At 44.7% G+C, this 20359-nt stretch overlaps 1 protein-coding gene across 7 annotated transcripts in view; it reads right to left on the bottom strand.

The window, feature by feature from the left end:
• Positions 1-13867: 13867 nt before the first annotated feature.
• Positions 13868-20359, bottom strand: part of JADE3 (jade family PHD finger 3) — a 135537-nt gene continuing 129045 nt past the window's right edge. For all 7 annotated transcript variants that reach the window (XM_045996433.1, XM_045996432.1, XM_045996438.1 and 4 more), the window contains 3 exons: positions 18533-19003; positions 17034-17151; positions 13868-15126 (listed from right to left, as the gene is read on the bottom strand). In XM_045996433.1, coding sequence (XP_045852389.1) covers positions 14216-15126; positions 17034-17151; positions 18533-19003 — 1500 coding nt within the window. In that variant the 3' untranslated portion in view covers positions 13868-14215. The remainder of the gene's footprint in view (positions 15127-17033; positions 17152-18532; positions 19004-20359) is intronic.

Raw genomic sequence — 20359 nt, 5'->3', positions numbered from 1 at the left:
ACACACACACTAATGGAAACAATGGTAACTCACTTAACTCATAAAACCAGTGTAGGAATTTTAGAAGGTTAAAATTTTTTGCGCTGGCTTTGTCCAAACCAAAGTATTGTGCTGACATTATTTTTAAATGGTAAACTAATTCTTAAAGACTCTCAGTCCCATCAAAAGCCCTACTTTATCTTGGGATTACGTTCTTCTTTCCTCACAACTAGGATAACAGAGGCTGTTATGTTAAGATACTTTTCGGGGTCACAAAAAGACATATCATTCAACAACATTTTTTTATTATTTTATTTTTAAAGATTTTATTTATCTACTTGAGAGAGAGAGCGCGAGAGCATGTGCACACACGCAAGCAGCGGGTGGGGCAGAGGGAGAGGGAGAGAAGCAGACTCCCCAGTGAGCACGGAGCCCATTCAATGACCCTGAGATCATGACCTAAGCCAAAATCAAGAGTCAGATGCTTAACCGACTAAGCCACCCAGGTGCCCCACATTTTCTTTTCTTTTTCTTTTTAAAAAGATTTTATTTGATTATTTGTCAGAGAGAGAGAGAGAGAACAAGCAGGGGGAGCAGCATAGAAGCAGGCTCCCCGCTAAGCAGAGAGCCTGATGTGGGACTCAATCCCAGGACCCGAGATCATGACCTGGGCTGAAGGCAGACATTTAACCAACTGAGCCACCCAAGCGTCCCATTTTCTTTTTTTAGACTTTTTTGACACTTTGTCTGGGCTAGATATTCCTAGAGTGTGCACATAACAACTGCATGTTTTTTTGACCAGGTAATCTCTCACGTTACCCTGGTGTAAAAGAGAGGGAGAGAAACCAAAAAATTAACAGGGAGCCAGCTTCAGGCAAATATGAAATTATTGTTGTAAGAGACTAATTATGTCTCTTCTTGAAGGACAGGGAAGACTGTATAGATATAGAAAACCCATTTTGACAAACATGAGACAGAGATAGAGAGAGATATTGGGATTACAGCTTATTTAGACAATAACCAGCCATTGACAATTTTACCAATCTAAATACCTTTTTAAAGATTTTCTTTATTTATTTGAGAGAGAGTGAGAGAGAGCACAAGAGGGGAGAAGGTCAGAGGGAGAAGCAGACTCCCCATGGAGCTGGGAGCCTGATGCGGGACTTGACCCCAGGACTCTGGGATCATGACCTGAGCTGAAGGCAGTCGCTTAACCAAACGAACCATCCAGGCGCCCCCCCCCCCCCGATCTAAATAATTTTATAAAGATTATTTTATTTTATTTTTAGGTGATTGCTACACCCAATATGGGGCTCGAACTCATGACCCAGTGATTAAGTTGCGTGATCCACTGACTGAGCCAGTCAGGCAGCCCACCAATCTAAATAATTTTAAAGCTATCATCCATTAGTCTTGAAATATGGAAATGAAGCCAACACAATCTCCTGTGTTAAACATGAAAAGAATTTCTGTTTTAGGGGCACTTGGGTGGCTCAGTCAGTTAAGTGTCCAACTCTTGATTTTAGCTCAGGTCATGAACTCAGAGTCATGCAATTGAGCCCCGTGTCGGGCTCCACACTGGACATGGAGCCTGCTTCAGATTCTCTCTCTCCCTCTCCCGTTGCTCTTCTCCCTGCCCTCTCTCTTAAAAAAAAAAAAAAGATTTACTCTTTTATACAGGAAAAATCTCCTTATGAGGATTTCTTCCCTTCTTGTCCTAAGGTACCCCTTAAATCAACAGTCTTGTTCATGTCAAAAATTCCCCAATGTGGCCATGGAAATTTGAAATTGACCCTAGAGAAATTATGCCAGGTAGAGAACATGATACTAGGAAAATAATGAAGGAAGCAGGGGGTCTGAGTTGCAGTTTTGGTTCCAGAAGACCCCATGAGAACTACTGAGGGCCATAAAGATGGTGCTTGTGCAATTTTGTGTCCCTAGAGCTGGGCTGAAGGCCAACCATTCACCATTGGAAGCTGCGTAAAATAAAACCTCCTGATTCCAGGCCAATGTAAGTAACAAAGTTCTTAGGGACACAAAGACATCACTGAAGGAGTCCTTTTAATGTCCCCCTGCCCAAAGATTTACTTATTTATTTGAGAGAGAGAGAGAGAGAGTGGGATGAGGGCCAGAGAGAGAGGGGGAGAGAGAATCTCAAGCAGACTCCACACTGAGCCCAGAGCCCAATGTGGGGCTCGATCCCATGACCCTGAGATCATGGGAGCAAAATGGCTGGATCTTATGTAGGTGTATACTTCACTTCGTAGAAAGCTTCCAAGCTGTTTTCCCAAGTGGTTGTGTCATTTTACATCCCCACCACCCTTGTATCAGAGTTCCAGTTCCTAGACGTCCTCACGTCACTTAGTATGGTGAGTCTTTTAAATTTTACCACTAATAGGTATATAGTGGTTTCTCATTGTGGTTTTAATTTGTATTTCCCTAATGACTAATGGCGTTGAGCCTCTTCTCATGTAAGTATTTGCCTTTCGTGCATCTTCTCCAAAGAGGTTGTTGTGATTGCTCATTTAAAAAAAGAATATGGAGGCGCCTGGTTGGCTCAGTCATTAGGGTCTGCCTTTGGCTCGGGTCATGATCCCAGGGTGCTGGGATCGAGCCTGGCATTGGGCTCCCTGCTCAGCGGGAAGCCTGCTTCTCCCTCTCCTACACCCCCTGCTTGTGTTCCCTCTCTCACTGTCCCTCTCTGTCAAATAAATAAATAAAATCTTAAAAAATATATATGTTAGGGGCACCTGGGTGGCTCAGTTGTTAAGCGTCTGCCTGCAGCTCAGGTCATCGTTTCAGAGTCCTGGGTTTGAGCCCCACATCAGGCTCCCTGCCTCACGGGGAGCCTGCTTCTCCTTCTCCCCACTCCCCCTGCTTGTGTTCTCTCTCTCCCTGTGTCTTTCCCTGTCAAATAAATAAATAAAAATCTTTTAAAAAATTGGCTTATTTTCTTCTTATTATGTTGTGAAGATTCTTGATGTATTTTGGATACTAATCCTTTAATAGATAAATGATTTACAAGTCTTTTCTCCCAGTCTGTGACTTGGGTTTTCATCCTATTAACAGTGTTGTTCAAAAAGTAGCAGTTTTGGGTGCCTGGGTGGCTCAGTAGTTTGACTCAGGTCTGCCTTTGGCTCAGGTCATGATCCCAGAATCCTGGAATCGAGCCCCGTATTGGGCACTCTGTTCAGCGGGGATCTACTTCTCCCTCTGCCCTTCACCTTGCTCGTGCTCTCTCTTTCTCAAATAAATGAATAAAATCTTTGAAAAAAATTAGTTTTAATTTTAATGAAGTCCAATTTACCAATGTTCTCTTATGGAAAGTGCTCTTGGTGGCGTATAGAAGAAATCTTTGCTTAACCAAGGTCCTAAAGGTTTTCTGTGTTTTGTCCACAAGTTTTATGGTTTAAAATTTTAAATTTAGGTCTTTGGCACATTTTTTTAAGAGAAGGAGGGGAAAGGAGTGTAGGGAAAGGGAGAGAGAGAATCTAAACAGGCTCCATGCCCAGCTCCACACCAGGGCTTGATCTCACAAACCTGAGATCGTGACCTGAGCTGAAATCAAGAGTCAGATGCCTAACTGACTGAGCCAGCCAGGTGCCCTGGTCTTTGACTCATTTTAAAATTAATTTTATATATGTGAGAGGTATGGATTGAAAGTCTTCTCTTTTTTACTATATGGATATCCAATTGTTCCAGTACACTTTTTGGGAAGAGGATTGTTGAAGACAATCTTCTTTTTATTGAATTGCTGTGTACTTTTGTTAAAAATCATTTGCACATGTATGGATGGGTCTACTTCTGAATTCATTCTATTCCATTGATCTATATGTCTATCTCTACACAAATAGCCCACTTTTTAAATTACCATTTCAAGAATGAAATCAGGTAGTGTCAGTCTTTTAGCTTCATTCTTTTTTTTTTAAGATTTTATTTATTTATTTGACAGAGGTCACAAGTAGGCAGAGAGGCAGGCAGAGAGAGGAAAGGAAGCAGGCTCCCTGCTGAGCACAGAGCCTGATGCGGGGCTCGATCCCAGGACCCTGAGATCATGACCTGAGCCGAAGGCAGAGGCTTTAACCCACTGAGCCACCCAGGCGCCCCTAGCTTCATTCTTTTTGTTCTAAGTGTTTTTGTGAACCCTAGGTCCTTTGCACTTTTATATGAATTTTAAATTCAGTTTGTCAATTCCCACCCCAAGAGGTTGGTGTGATTTTGATTGGAATTGCCTTGACCAACTTGGGGATAACTGACATCTTAATACTGAGCCCTCTTACCCACACACATGGTATATCTCTGCATTTATTTAGGTCTTCTATTTCTCTCAGAAATGTTCTACTGATGCCATTGTACTGGTCTTCATATTTCCTGTCAGATGTCTATGTACAAATTTCACATTTTTGGTACTATCATAAATAGTATTACTTTTAAAATGTCAATTTCAGATTGTTCCTTGCTAGTATATAAAATACAGTAGATTTTTGTAAATCGACCTTTTTTCCTGTAACCTTACTAGAATCACTTATTAGTTCTGATGGCTTTTTTGGTAGATTCCATATCATTTTCTTTCTTTTTTTTTTTAAGAATTTATTTATTTATTTGACAGAGAGCGATCACAAGTAGATAGAGAGGCAGGCAGAGAGAGAGAGAGGGGGAAGCAGGCCCCTGCTGAGCAGAGAGCCCGATGTGGGACTCGATCCCAGGACCCCAAGATCATGACCTGAGCTGAAGGCAGCGGCTTAACCCACTGAGCCACCCAGGCGCCCCTCCATATCATTTTCTACATAGATATTCATATCATCTGAAAACAAAGAGAGTTATATTTCTTCCTTTCTAATCAGGATGCCGGGCGCCTGGGTGGCTCAGTGGTTTGGGCCGCTGCCTTCGGCTCGGGTCGTGATCTCAGGGTCCTGGGATCGAGTCCCGCGTCGGGCTCTCTGCACTGAGGGGAGCCTGCTTCCCTCTCACTCTCTCTGCCTGCCTCTCTGCCTACTTGTGATCTCTCTCTGTCAAAATTAATAAATTAAAAAAAAAAAAAAAAAAAAAAAAACATCTAATCAGGATGCCTTTCATGTCTTTTTCTTGCTTTGTTGTACTGGCTAGAAATTCTAGTATAAGGTTAAAGAGAAGTAGTAACATTCTTGTCTTATTCCTGATTTTAGGGAGAAAGCATTAAGTCTTTCACCATTAAATACTATATTAGATTTAGGTTTTTCATGGGTACCATTAATCAGCTTCAGGAGGTTCCCTTCTATTTTTAGCTGGTTAAGCATTATTATCAGGAATAGATACTGGATTTCGTCAAATGCTTTTTGTGTATCTTTGAGATACGACAATTATATTGATTGTTTTTTTGAATATTAATTCAACCTTTTCACTCCTGGGATAAATCTCATTTGGTCATTGCTATGGACTGAATGTTTATGTTCCCCCAATTTCATATGTTGAAGTCCTAGCCCCCAGTGTTGTGGTATTTGGAGGTGGGGCCTTTTGGGAGATAATTAGCTTTAGATTAGGCCATGAAGGTACAGCCCTCATGATAGGGTTCATGCCCTTAAAAGAGGAAAAGACCTCTCTCTCTCTGAGTATGCACCAAGGAAAGGCCATGTGAGAACACAGTGAGAAGGCAGCTGTCTACAAACCAGGAAGTGGGCCTTCACCAGACAGGAGTCTAATGGCACCTTGATCTTGGACTTTCCGGCACCCAGATTGTTAAGAAATAAATTTCCGTTGTTCTAGTCAGCCAGCCTATAGTGTTTTGTTAAAGCAGCCCAAGATAAGATGGTCTTGATGTGTTATCATTTTGATATGTTATTGGATTCAACTTGTTGAAGTTCTAAGAATTTTTGCATCTACTTTTTTTAAAGAGATTTTATTTATTAGCGAGAGATCACAAGTAGGCGGAGAGGCAGGCAGAGAGAGAGGGGGGAGCAGACCCCCTGCTGAGCAGAGAGCCTGATGCGGGGCTCGATCCCAGGACCCTGAGGCCATGACCTGAGCCGACCGCAGAGGCTTAACCCACTGAGCCACCCAGGCGCCCCATGCATCTACTTTTATAAAGGATATTGGTCTATAGTTTTCTTATTATGTCTGTGTGGTTTCAGTAGCAGGGTAATGCTGGCCTTCTGGAATGAGTTGAGAACTATTCTCCCCTGTTCAATTTTTGGGAAGTTTGTGTAGATTTGGTATTATTTGTTCCTTAAACGTCTGTCAGAATTTGCTAGTGAAGTCATTTGCGCCTGGAGTTTTCTTCATAAGAAAGCTTTTTTTTTTTTTTAAGATTTTATTTATTTGTTTGACAGACAGAGATCATAAGTAGGCAGAGAGGCAGGCAGCGGGGGGGGGGGGAAGGAAAGCAGGCTCCCTGCTGAGTAGAGAGCCCGATGCGGGGCCCCATCCCAGGACCCTGGGACCATGACCTGAGCGGAAGGCAGAGGCGTAACCCACTGAGCCACCCAGATGCCCCCATAAGAAAGCTTTTAACTCTAATGTATTTAAGAATAAAAAGATTGTCAGGTTATCTATCTTTTTCTAGAATGTGCACTATTAGTTTGTGTCTTTGAGAGACTGTGTCCATTTGGTCTTGTTGAATTTACTGGCATACGTTTGTTAATGATATTCCCTTATTATCCTTTTAATACCTATAGAATCTGTAGCAATGTTATTTTTCTCATTCCTAAAATTAGTCATTGGCTTTTTCTTTTTTCTTGATCAATTTCACTAGAGGTTTTTCAATTTTATTTTACTTAGGTTCTCAAAGATCCAGCTTTTGGTTTCAATGGTTTTCTTTTTCCTGTTTCACTGATTGCAGCTCTAACCTGTATTATTTCCTTTCTTCTACTTTGGATTTCATTACCTCTTCTTGTTAGTTTTCTTAAGATGAAAGGTGCAGTTACTGACCTGCGACCCTTCCTTTTTAAGTAGGCATTTTTGTGCTATACAATGTCCTCAAAGTACTGTTCTACTGCCATCCCACGAATTACACCTTGTGTTTTCTTTTTAGTTCAGAAAATACTTCTTAATTTCCTATTTCAGCGTTCGCTTCGTGTGTCATTTAGAAGTTTGTTTAGTGTCCAATGATTGCATTTCCCAGAGATGTTTCTGCTACTGATTGCTAATTTCACTCCATTGTGGTCAGAGAACCATCCTTTGACTTGAATCTTTTTAAATTTATGAAGACTTGTTCAATGGCCTATCTTGGTAAATGTTTCATTTGCATTTGAAAAGGATGTATTTTCTGCTCTTGTGGGATGGAGTGGTAAGTGTCAATTAAATCCGGATGGTTGATAGTTTTGTTCAAATCTTCTAAGTTCTTTTTAAAAAAATATTTATTTGAGAGAGAGAGAGCCAGCGAGAGAGTGAGCACAAGGAGGGAGTGGCAGTGGGAGAGGGACAAGTAGGCACCCCGATGAGCAGGGAGCCCAACCTGGGACTCTATCCCAGGACCCTGAGATCATGACCTGAGCCAAAGGCAGATACTTAACCTACTGAGCCACCCAGGTGCCTCTCAAATCTTTAATGTTCTTACTGATTTTCTGTGTACTTGTTCTATTAGTTAGAGATTGTAATTGTTGGTTTATATCGTTTTTTCCTTAACGTATTTTGAAGCTGGTTATTAGGTGTGTAAACGCTTAGGATTTTTATGTTCTCTTGATGAATTTGTCCTTGTATGGTATTGATAGAGCCCCTCCAGCTTTCTGTGGGTTAGTGTTATAGCATGGTATCTTTTATCATCCTCTTAGTTTCAACCTATTTGTGTCTTTATACTTAAAAGTGGGTTTCTTGGGGCACCTGGATGGCTCAGTGGGTTAAAGCCTCTGCCTCTGGCTCGGGTCATGGTCCCAGGGTCCTGGGATTGAGCCCCGCATCGGGCTCTCTGCTCAGCGGGGAGCCTTCTTCCCCCTCTCTCTGCCTGCCTCTCTGCCTACTTGTGATCTCTGTCAAATAAATAAATAAAATCTTTAAAGAAATTAAAAAAGTGGGTTTCTTATAGGCAGTACAGAGTTGCAGTCTTTAATCCCCAAGTTCAAGGACTCTCTAACTCTCCAAGCTACCCATTTCCTTGTAGGAGGTTCTGATAATTACAGCATCATTCCTCATGATGAACCCCACCTGCCTTCTTACACCGCCCCACGGGGTAACACTCAGAGAGTTATTTCCACTTCCTCCCAACAATTTTTCAGCCAACAGGGACACCTAAACCTATGGCAACTACTCAGGCACTGCCAGATCCAGCCATGGTGGGTCCACAAGACCCATGGAAGATTATCTCAAGGCTACCTGAGAAGCACCAAAGGGTCCCTTGGAAAAAGTATTGGGGGGCAGGAAATAGAAAACCAATTTCTACAGGGGAGGATCTTACTGATAGAAAAACAACAAAGTGTGTTAACCAGGAGAGAAAGCCTGCACGCAACCCAGAGTGGTCTGCCACAGCCCAGGTGGGCTTTTTGGGAAGGAGGAATTCTCCTCTGAGAGAGTGAGGAGCCCTGCTATATGCCTAGGGTATTTGCTTCCTATCTCTGCTGCTGCAAATTCCCACACATTTGGTGGCTTAAAGCAACACAGATTTCTTATCGTTCTCTTTGTCGGAAGTCTAAAATCATGGTGTAGGCCGGGGTAGGTTCCTTCTGGAGACCTTAGGAGAGAGTTCCTTTCCTTTCCTCTCCCAGTTGCTAGAGGCCATCTGCATCCTTTGGCTCGGAGCCTTTCTCAGCATCGCTCTAACCACTAGGGACTGCCACATCCCCTACTCCTCCTGATCCCACCGCCCGTTCTGCTGCCTCCTCTCATAATTAGCCTCGTGTTTATGCTGCTTGGTTCTGCCTGGATCATTAAGGATAATCTCCCCACCTCGGGTCCTTCACCTTAATTTTGTCTGCAAAGTCCCTTTCAGTATGCAAGATAAGAATGGCAGGTGCTGGGGCTGAGGAAGTGGGTGCCTTCGGGGGGACATTGTTGAGGCCACCACACTGAGTTACAGGGTAGACCAGCTCTGCAGAAGGCAAGTCCACCAGGTCCTCCCTCCACCGTGAGACCTGTCCTGTCCAGACTGGTGTGAATTATCTTGCTCTTTGGACGTGAGCCTCTGAACCGTGTGCCCTGTGTCAGATAACGAATTCTGGTCCAGTCATCTCTGTCCAGGATGGCAAGGATCAATGGTACAGAGCTCATGGGATTCAACCCTAACTCGGGTTGGTTTCTTCAGGGCGAAGCGGAGCAGGGACAGTTACAGAAGGGGCTTGGGACGTGGAGTCAAGCCAAGTGGCAAAGAATAAGTGTTGTATGTTGTAGAGGTGACCTCACGGGTTCCTGTCCCCGTCCTGCTGTGTGCTAGGAACCTTGAGCAACTGTCTTAACCATCCAGCCTGTTTTTACACGCATCAGAGCTCGTAGCATCACCTTCATTTCGTTGTTACGAGAACTAAATAGAAGGCGGTGCATGTGAGAGGCTTAATTAGCAAACGGCCGGACACAGAAAGAGGGCGCAATGAATTTTGCCGTTCTTACTATTTGAAGTCTTGACCAGTCCCAGACAAGTTTTGGGGGCTGTCCTACCAAGGGTTTTGGTCTCGGTTGGCTTCCCTAAGGGACCTAAGTAGTCTTGAAACTGTCCTTTAGCCCGGTCTTTGCCAGTGTACCTCCCAGCCCATCTTTGGCGGGGGGGGGGGGGGCAAGGACGCTGGCATGAATTCTGCCCCTAAGAGGCAGGCAGCCCCGTTTGATCTTTGTCCATTGTCATCCCTGTGGAAAGACGGGAGAAAAGTGGCAAGTGGCCACGCTACTGCACAGAGCCCACGATGCTCTGACCGCCACTGTTGGTTTGGGCCCTCTGGCTGCCTGTCAGGGCTGGGGGAGGGAGGGGGCAGAGTTACCCCAAGATCCTGTCTTAGAAAGCCAAGAAGGGAGAGTTAGGAGGGACAGAAGCCTGTCACCGGAAGCCTGGTACGTGTGCCGGGCTGATCTGAGGCAGGAGGAAGCGTGGAACGCATTCTCTGCGAAGCAGCTGGAAGATCCCTACGCTAACTGCCTGATCGGGAGGGTCTCTCTCTCTTGAAACGGAGGTGATTTAAGTCAACGAGGTTCTAATTTGCAAAATGCCAGCAACTCTTAGCTCCAAGTATCTTCGTCCTGTGAGAAATGGCTATGAAATAAGAAGACCCATTTCCATGTGTGATTTACAGAAGCTGTATTTTGGAAGGTCAAGGGGACTGGAAGGGGCTCCTGCAAATGGTGTCCACGTGGGGGGGACCTGCTGTGAGGGGCACAGCTTCACCCGTCCAGCACCCCATTGTGGGGGGAGGGGAAGGAAACAGAGCTTGGGGTGCCCAGGCCTGGAGGCTGAAATCTCACACGCAAACCCATCTTAACCAGATGAGAAATGCTCGCTGCTCTGACCGTTTCTCTCCACGAGGAACAGATTTAGGGACGGAACTGGACCAGGCCACCAGCCTGGGTCTTCAGCCTCCCCCTGCCACTGCCTCCACTCACTTCAAGGACAATAAGCCTCACAGCTTCAGGCCCTATAGTTTTTCCCACAGAAGCCTCCTTGAAACAGTGCTGTGAGTCATAGAGCTGGGGGGGGGGGGCGGCAGGCAGGGGGGACACAGCTTCAGGGCAGGCCTTTATCAACTGAGTTGCTTTGTAACAACAACAACAACAAATCAACACACAGTTGCTGCTTTCCATAAAACTTGAAAAGAGCCAAATTAGTGCTGTGAAAATCTAATGCATGTTTATTATAAATAGGATACATTTTTGGAAACTAGCGCATGAAAGTTACCCAGCAGCAAGGTTTTCCTCCTATCAAGTGTCTTTTCTAAATTCTCAAGGGTCAGCAAACATGCTGAGGATTGTAAAACCAAGGGGAGGGGGACAAGCACCACCACCCAGGGCTAAGCATCATCTGGTTTAGTCTCTGAATTTAAAAGCTGCTTCAACACAAAGCAAAGGTTTCATCTCCCACTGGCAATATAGACATTGGTATAAACCCAAAGCTTGGGGTGCCTGGGTGGCTCAGTCAGTTAAGCGTCACTGGGCTCCCTGATCATCCGGGAGTCTGCTTTTACCCTGCAACACCCCCCCACCCCCACTGCTCCTGCTCTCTCTCTCTCGCAGATAAATAAAATCTTTTTAAAAAAACCACTACAGGGGCGCCTGGGTGGCTCAGTGGATTAAGCCGCTGCCTTCGGCTCGGGTCATGATCTCAGGGTCCTGGGATCGAGCCCCGCATCGGGCTCTCTGCTCAGCAGGGAGTCTGCTTCCTCCTCTCTCTCTGCCTGCCTCTCTGCCTACTTGTGATCTCTCTGTCAAATAAATAAAATCTTTAAAAAAAAAAAAAACACCACAGCTTTTGTTGGGTACAGTAGGGTATATTTATAATTTCAGTTCTCCAACATCTTAGCTAACAATGTGGAGTTAGCCATTAATGAGAGAGGGAGGAGAGGGAGAGAGGGAAAAAGGGGGAGAGCGAGGGAGGGAGACACAGAGAGGGAGGGTGGGGAAGGGGGAGGGAGGAAAGGGGGAGAGAAACAACCTAAGCTATTAACTATCTTCGCTACTGATTTACCCAATGACCTTTGGTAAGTACATTTCTCAAACATAGTGAAAATGTTTATAATGCCCTCAGAGTCCCCCCCATGACACTACAAAATCCGTACTGCATTAATATACTCACATGACTCCAAACAGAATGAATAATGTAAAAGAGTGTATGTTTAAGTGATGCCCGATCTAAGCCTTTTGGACTTTGTGACTTGAAATAGGATCCATTTCCTTGGTGATCTTAAATGATCCTAAGGTTTTGTCTTATTAGCCTGATGAAATCACGATTTTGGGGTAGAGTCCAAGGCCCCAGAGTTCTCTTTGGTCCCTGGTATTGACATGAACCATGAATCTGTGCTTCTAAACGTTCAGTTCCTCCCCCTCCCGCTCTGTCCTTTTCCCCCACCACCTTGTTGCTTAATGAATAAGATTTTTTAAATATGAAAGGAACATATTTAAGATTTTCTAAAACCCATATGTCAAATTAAGAAATTATCACACTGACAGCAGTTAGCAGTTTTCATAATTTAATGAAAAAGTATTGGTAAAAAGGTGACATTTGAAAAAAGACTGGTTTATCTTGGAAAACTGGACTATATAAGACAAAATGAAATAAAGATTAACAAAAGAAGGTTAAGAGGTAATACTTCAAACAACAACAATATGTAGCAAATACATTTTGGGGCAGTTGAAATGTACACAGCTGAAGGCTCCTTCATTTACTTAGGAACATCCTGTAAAAATATCACAACTATATTTCCCTGACTGCAATGATTTTAGTCAATCTTCTCCCCATGGCATTACATATGGAATTTGGCTGAAGCACTTTTTCAAATGTTTGCTTTTCCTCACACTCACTCAGAACCAAAAGGCATGAAAGGACACAGGCTGTGGTACTGGCCTTGAACAGAAGGAGTTTAGAACACAGCTCCGTTATAATGTCATTCCCAGGAAGGCGTCAAATTCATCGCCACCCCAGCAGAACTCAGAGAAAAAGCACAGGAACCCAGTGCATACATACGGGAGACTGTCTTCCTCATTTGGATAACTCACTGCTGTTTCCATCTGAGCAGAACACAGGATGCCTACGACACATGCTACAGCGTGTTCACACACGTACACAGGCATAAAGGAAACATTTGCAAGGTGTGGCCAAATGGGAGGCAAAAATGCAGAAGTTTTCCAAAAAGGAGGAACAGAGCAAAAGCCACGGAACCCACGAACAAGGCTGCAGGAACGAAAGTGGAGAGAGGAAAAGGGCTGCGTTTCCCCTGTTGGTGGAGAGCAGAGGAGCCCCGTGCTGCCTGGCACCTACTGCAGTGGGGCTGTCTGTTCACCAGCAAGCAACGTGAAAATCTAAAAATGGCCTCTTTTGTCTGAAAACTCCCACTGCGCTTTCCCAAACTAGAAGAAAGAGAATATTAGTTTAAGGCTAAGAAGAAAAGAGAGCAGAGAACTATAGTCGGCTTCACATTTTAAAAACTGTAACATTTCCCCCTTCTTTAAATGGGAAGCGGACATGTTTTATCCCCCCCTACACGTAATTATTCTCTTCCTCCCAGAAATAAATCAAGGCTGATTGTTTGGGAATAGGGTATAAGCAACTTCAGAAAAATGGCTCCAGCCTTTTTGTTTGGGAAACTGCCTCGGATTCAAAGTTGGTAGAAAGCTAAATTATATCCATGTGTTAAACACATGCTTTCAAATTCTGTTTGACAATAAAAATCTGTTTCAAAATTAAAGCAGGTAAGAATACTTAACCTCTGTGCATTTTACTATATTTTAATTATACCTCAATAAAAATTTTATAAACATTAAAGCAGGTATACAAAAACTGTCAGCCAAACTTATTTAAGTCAAACTGATTTGAAAACAGTAACACAAAAACCCTGACCTGGTACAAATCCCTCAGAATTGGTCTCACTTTGGGAAAGGCTCTGGGATCCTTCACAAATGCCTAAGCTGAGAGAATCAGAGCATTTTCCTTGGAAGTAGTACTTTTTTGTACCTTTGTAAACACTATCCACAAGTTAGCCTTTTATGCTTGTTAGACGGGTGAAGGAGTTACAAGTGCGTCCCCAACAAGCAGGTCTAGGAACAGGCACTGGACACTTAGAAGCATTAGGAGTATTGACTTGGTAAGGTAAGATACTGTGAAAGGAGCTCAACCTTGCGCAGAGCAAAGGAAGAGGGTAGTGAGTCTGACAGTATCTGAGATGTTGGTCCCCGGTCTCTGCCCGAAGCGGGTTTCCAGATACCAGTAGAGTTAGAAACTGCCTACAGACAGGAGCTCTGAGAGTCACATGCTGTAGGTTCGAAAGAGAAGTAGTTTTAGTGTCTGATAATCACGGTCTCTTGCAAATCCATAAAGGACACAAGGACTCTTAATACGTATGTGTGTCAATGTGTTAATGAGACTGGAGAGCTGTCCCCAAGTATTTACTGAGCAAGTACTCTAGGCCCAGCTGTTCTCAACAGCCTCTGGCAGGAAAATTTCCAGATAATCTGTAATTCTTAAAATGTGCTTGTGAAAATTAGACTTGAAACTGTTTCAAAAACTGCAACCCACTTCACTGTGGAGCATTTTCTCACTACAATCCCTCCTAACATATGCGAGAGTCCTTTTGGTGTGGGGGTTCTCCCCAGCGTACGGGCTAAAGGCAAAGATTACGCTATTCTTGGAGGGTGCTGATCACCTCTGCATTGAACTGTGGGAAAGGGAATGCATCTTGCTTTTGCCGTGGCAATCCCGTCGAGAGTCATGGGAAGGATTTTCCCGGTCTGAGCTAACTCTCCTGACCCTGACTTTCTCTTTATTCCCATCACTTTCTGCCTCGGAATCGCTCAGCTCCAAATCTGGGCAATACCCATCATTTTCCTGATAGGGAGCTCTCCCTGCAGACCGCCTGACAAGCTGCTTGCCCCAGAGCTGCTCCTTGGGGTTAATATTCTTGGTTGGCTTTGCACAGCATTGGAGGTCCTCTGTGGTCCTCACCCACCTGTTGGTGGCCTCCTTAAAGGACCTGCTAAAGTGTTCCACAGTGGATTTTCTAAAGGTGCCCTGACTGGCCAAGTGGGAGCTGAGCATGGACTCCTGGTTACAGAACATCTCACTTGAGCTGTCTTTTTGGGTGGCATCTCCAGACCAGCTGCCCTCCAGGCCATTGGATTTGGCAAGCTTGGAGGTAGGCTGACTTTTCCCGTTCCCAATGGAAGACTGCCCATGCAGGGCAGCCTGAAGGACCAGAGGCTTTCCTAGCGATTGCCCATGATAGAACTCTGGAGATGGAGCTCTCCAGGCAGGACTGGGATCCTTCGCTTCGCTCCTTGGATGGCTGAGACTGGCCAGCAGACGGTTACTCTTGCTCTCTAGCGGATGTCTCGGGTACGATTTCATTCTCATGTCTAGTGACTCCTGAGATGCCTGCATGCTCCTTACACCGTGAACAGGGGAGCTGCTGGCAGGAGACAGGGCTCCATGATCAGGCTCTGTGGAGCTGTTTCGGCAGTCTTCTGGAGCTGATTTGGGCATTTTTAACTTTAAGGTAATTCTTGGTGGTGGGTAAAACAAGGAGTTTTCTGGTGCATTTGTCAAAGGAAGTCCTGAGAGCGAAAAGAAAGATTCGTTTTAACAACTGACTAAAAGAATGGCGCACTTGCTCACTGTGGCCCAGAGGCCCCCCGCAGCCACCGTTCCAGACATCCGACGAGCCCTGGCTGCCCATGGATTCGCGCCACCTCACAGAAGCTGGAAAACTCAACGATGCCACTGTTCACAGCGTGACTCTCAGCCTCTTCCCCTCTGCTCTCACAGTCCGTAAAGGGATCCCAAAGATGAGTGTGCCACCTCCTGTAGCCCCAGCGCTGCCCCCTCCGTTTCTGAAAAGAATGTCACTAGCCATGGTTTAGAACAGGGTCTGCCAATTTGTGCGTGTGTGTGTGTGTGTGTGTGTGTGTGTGCGTGCACGTGTGAGTACTGCACAGCACTTAGGATGTGTCTTAGAAAGACATTTCAGACCCTGCCCCCAATCTCTCCTGCCCTTCCCAAAGCAAGTCAAATATAAACCCTCAAGGACATAGCAAAGGCTTTGGCGGATGAAGAGTAGGTGAATATGTGTTTTAACCCAGCAATAGCAGAAATGGTAGTGGGTGGTTCCCGTGTATTTTAGGTCTTGAACCTAAAGTCATTTCCTGACCGTGAACGGCCATCACGGAGGTGTGGGGCAGGTTCTGCAGTGGCAAGGCCAGCAGAAAAGAATCACAGCATTCCCGCCCACGCCTGCTCTGGGCTTGGCCTGGGGAGTACTGGCCGTCGGTTACCTGGTTATGTCATCCTACGGTCATATTTAGAACAGATCTTTCTTTCTCTATTACTTTGAATGCTCTGAAATCAAGAAAAGCACTACGGAACAACTCCTCCTTGCACAGGGACTTGACCTTTGCCCATGAGAGGACAACCAGCAGGGGCCCAGGTAACTAACACGTGTTCTCTCAGGGTGCATGGTGAATACTGACAGCTCTCATCTCTGGGGGGGGGAGGGGCTGCCACCTGCTGATAGCACAAGCAGTGATGGGACTGGTTCCTACCGATCAGAAGCCACGTGGTCTAGCAGCCAATCTCCTTGGCACGTAGGGCCCCCACCCCTGCTGTCCTTTCGTTTTTCTTGTCTTGTCTGTCCCGGTGACTTTGTGGCTGAGCAGTCCTGCTCCCTCCTGCTATACCATTCTGCTGTGACCCACGGTCCTTACAAATAGCCCAGAGCCTTTGAGGCCTACCTGACATCTCATTTCTGGGTGTCACTCTTACTCTATGGCTGGCCCTCAGCTGGAGCTAGATTCTGTGCACCCTGTGTAGTGACTCCTGGTTGGCCAGGCTCTGACACCAACCTCTGTATTAAATGAGGTACCGGGAGGTTATAAATGTCACCGAACATGACTGTCATTGCAGCCAAGCTCCCCATGCTTAGGGCACTGTCTCTCTCACCAAGTGGCCAAGCATATCCTACAGGACGGGTCTCGGTCTTGCTGACAGTTCTCCTCTCTAGCTCAGTGCTTACTTCACAGGGGCAATCCACAAATGATCGTAAATAAGAGACACAACCCAGATCTCCTAACTACTGGCTAAGGGTTTAATAGACTATCATTAAGATGAGTAACCTTGGAATTAAATGTTTTCTGGAAACTAGGATTAGATCCTCTCCTAGTGATTTCTAAATGAATCTGATGGTTATAGAATACTTTCATGGCTTTGTCCAGTGGCTCTTGATATCTCCCTCACACCTAGATTATCTGCCCTAGACCTGCAAGTCCCCCAACCCCACCCTGGGATCTCTTGCCTCATAAGTTGACAGTGAAATGGGCCATGTTGTACCAGGGTTGGACTAGAGCAAATGAGATATTTGACAAGAATTTTAAAACATTTTTAAGTAAAACAATTGACATAAAATTTTAAATTATTAAAATAGGATATAACCAGAGTCTATATTAGGACATCTTTACTATAAGGTTACCTGCAGCAATTTCCTGGTTAATAAGCTGGACTTGCAAACCGAAGATCTGTTCCTGTATTTTGTTTTGTGATAGTTTCAGCTTCTCTCGCCTGCTTATCATGTAGCACAGATTTCGGACCTGAAAGCCCAAACCCAGAGCAGAGATTTTTGTCATGTTACGTAAAACTGACAATTATAAATTATTTAGCTAAAATGAAGACAACTAAAATGAAGCGGGGTATGGCCGGGGGTGGGTGAGGAGAGAAGACAGAACACAGAAGTCTACAGGAATTCACAGAGCACGTCAGTCAGGGGATCATGGGCCCCATATCAATCAGCGGCACAAGGGAGACACTCCAGAGCGGCCTTCTGAAACCTACTCTCCCTGAGGTGTGACGGGCTCAGTGTTTACCGGCACAGCCAAGCTGGGAAGACAGGGTGAGGATTTAACATTTCAGTCTTCCTTTTGGGTCCCCAAATAAAACAATGGCGATGCTGGATCCAGAATTTTCTAATGAGTGCTGGACCAGCACAGCAGGATAAGGGTCTGCTGGGAAGACTGAAGGTGGCTTTTTTGCTCACACGTCCAGCTTAGCCAAATCTCCATAGTCACAACGGTGCAATCCTCACACCCCCATACTCCCCACCCCACTTAGACAAATCACCCTACCTTCCTTCCTGTGCCCCAGTTTATTCATCATGTTAGGGTTAAATGAGTTAATATTTATGAAATGCTTAGAACAGTGTTGCCACACAGTAAGTGCTATAGATGTGTGAGTTAAATTTTCCAAAGTGAGCCAGATCTAGTCCCTTCCAAATTCTGGTAGCAGTGAGAAAAACAAGACATCTCTATAATTATACTTGATTATAAAATTCTCTAGGGTAAACACAGGGCCAAACTTATCTTTGAATAAGTGAGTTAAACTGAATTATCTGGTGTGGAGTATCAACCAGAGGCGATTTTGACCCCCCAAGAGGCATTTGGCAATCTGGAACCATTTTTGATTGTCACAGCTGGGTATGTTGGGGGTGGGTATCTGCTACTGGGAGGAGGCCAGGGATGTTGCTGAGGACCTTACAGCATCCCCCACAACAAAGGACGGTCTCCCACAACGAGAACCATCCAGCCAGAACGTCAGCAGTGCCAAGCCTGAGAAACTGATTTAGTTCTTTCCTCCACAAAATTCATGCTTTCGGCAGTCCATAGTCTCATGTGTCAGTAAAATATAGCTGAGCCAATTTGGGCTCGACAGTGAATAAAAACTAAACCAAATGAGAATTTATTTCAGATATAAGGTTCATATGTAAGTGAGGGCTTTCCAATTCTCCTGAAATTGCCTGTCAAAAATTGAAACAGAGTCTCATGTTTGGGTCCACAGTGCAATCAGAAGATAAGCAAGGACACAGAAGCCCACACTATAAATGAGCTGACCTTTAGAAAACAAGAGACAAACTGGAAGCAGGGCCTCCATTTCTACGCAGACGGAAACCTAACAAGTAACCACAGCTGATCACCTTACCCTCTCTAGGTCTTGCCGTAGATGCATAAACATTCTCATGCGAGTGTGAATACTCTCCTCTTTTGGCTGCACCAGGCCATTTTCTTCATCCTGCTTCGGAGGAAATAATGGCTTATTGAAGTTACTTTTCCGCTTCAGTTTCCAGTAGTTGTAGATGAAGTCCACGGCTAGTATGGGCAGCCCCAGCTCTGAGGCCACATCTTCCACGCGGACCAGGGAATAGAACTCCTCCTCCAGCTCCCGAAGCTTCTGTGCTCGCAGGCTTGTTTTCTCGCTTTTGGTCTGGCTCTGCTCTGCAGACCTGTGTAGGGGGTACTCAGTCTCCCCAAGTTTCTGCCTATTTTGGCTGTGCTTTAGGCAATATGACTTGAACTTCACTTCATCCCCCTCATCTAGGATGGTCTTCATCTCTAGGCTGTGCTCAAAGGCACAGGTGACGTGGAAGGCAGTGATGCAGCTTTTCACAGAGCACTGTGGGAAGAAAAGAAGTGTTAAGGCAGCAGGGCTGGGCACAGGGGGAGGGGCGACACAATATCCCTGGGCTTCAGTTGAGAGCTCACAGGAAGCAAAGCAAAGGCAGGGAGAAAACTGGTCCTAAATCGACCATGACAGCTGCTTTACAAGTAACCCAGGAAACCTGCTTGTATAGAAAACAGAAAGAACAGAGGCAAAAAAAAATTCTAACTTCCCTTTAAGATTTCAGTCAAACACTAAGTTTTTTTGAAAGGTCTTCCTTGACCCCTCTCTGAAGAGTCATGCTGTACCTTCTCTGTGCCCCCCACATCCCCTTATGTGTTTCTCTAATGGTACTTTTTGCACTGTACCTACAGTAAAGGTCAAAAATCCCTGACTAGAGTTCTTAAAGACAGAAGCTGTGACATTCATCTTTGCATTGCCATCAACTTTTGAACAGGCAGGTGCTCAAGAAATGTTTCTAAAAAAAAAAAGAAAAGAGAAGAAAAGAAAAGCTTCTAAATAAACAACAGAAAAAACAAAGTCAGTACTATTGCCAGAGCATCTACTGGTTCTAAAAAAGCCAGAGGATCTCCAATACCTACGCAGCCTAACATCTTGATATTGTTCTTATGGAGGGGTGCTGTCCAACATGGTGGCCAACGAGCCACAAGTAGCTATTCCAACTTAAATTAAAATTATATACAATTAAAAATTCAATTCTCCAGTCACATGAGCCACATTTCAACCATACTGGACAGCACAGGTTTCCATCACTGCAGAAAGTTCTGTGGGAAATTAGGCCTACAGACAATCTGAGATTAAGTTTATAACATTCTGCTGTTCATCGACGTAACACCTCTGTTAAGCAGCATGCACTGAGGATTCATTTGCAGGGCGGCAGAGGAGGAAGAAGCTGGCCTGGGACGTACCCCTGAGTTTCAGTTTGTCTTAATTACCATGTGTTCTGATTACAATGCTACAGCTTTCCTTCCAAAGACTTTTAAATGTATGGGTGCATGTATATGCTTACACAGAGGAAGGACGGAAAGCAGTGGAGGATTTGTTTCTAAAAACAGTGGGAATTCCCATGGTGAAAGCCAAATCTCAACTCTTGGAAGCCTGCATCTGGGCGGCAGACTGCTCAATTGCCTATATGTTGGGTTTTTGATGACTAAAAATAGGAAATAACCTTGGATATGAATAAAGACTAAAAAAATGCAAACCCTGGCAGGTCTCCTTATAATAGATGGAGAAATTCAACACCTAAGATAACACTGGCAACCATCAAAGCTTTAATGGGGACAGATTCCATTTTGGCTAATTTTACAGGACAGAGAATTCCAGAGATGAAATATAATTCTAAGATTATCT

The sequence above is a fragment of the Meles meles genome, chromosome X (assembly GCF_922984935.1).
Source record: "Meles meles chromosome X, mMelMel3.1 paternal haplotype, whole genome shotgun sequence".
Taxonomy (NCBI): domain Eukaryota; kingdom Metazoa; phylum Chordata; class Mammalia; order Carnivora; family Mustelidae; genus Meles; species Meles meles.
The sequence above is the reverse complement of the archived record's forward strand: the minus strand, read 5'-3'. Positions and strand labels throughout refer to the sequence as shown.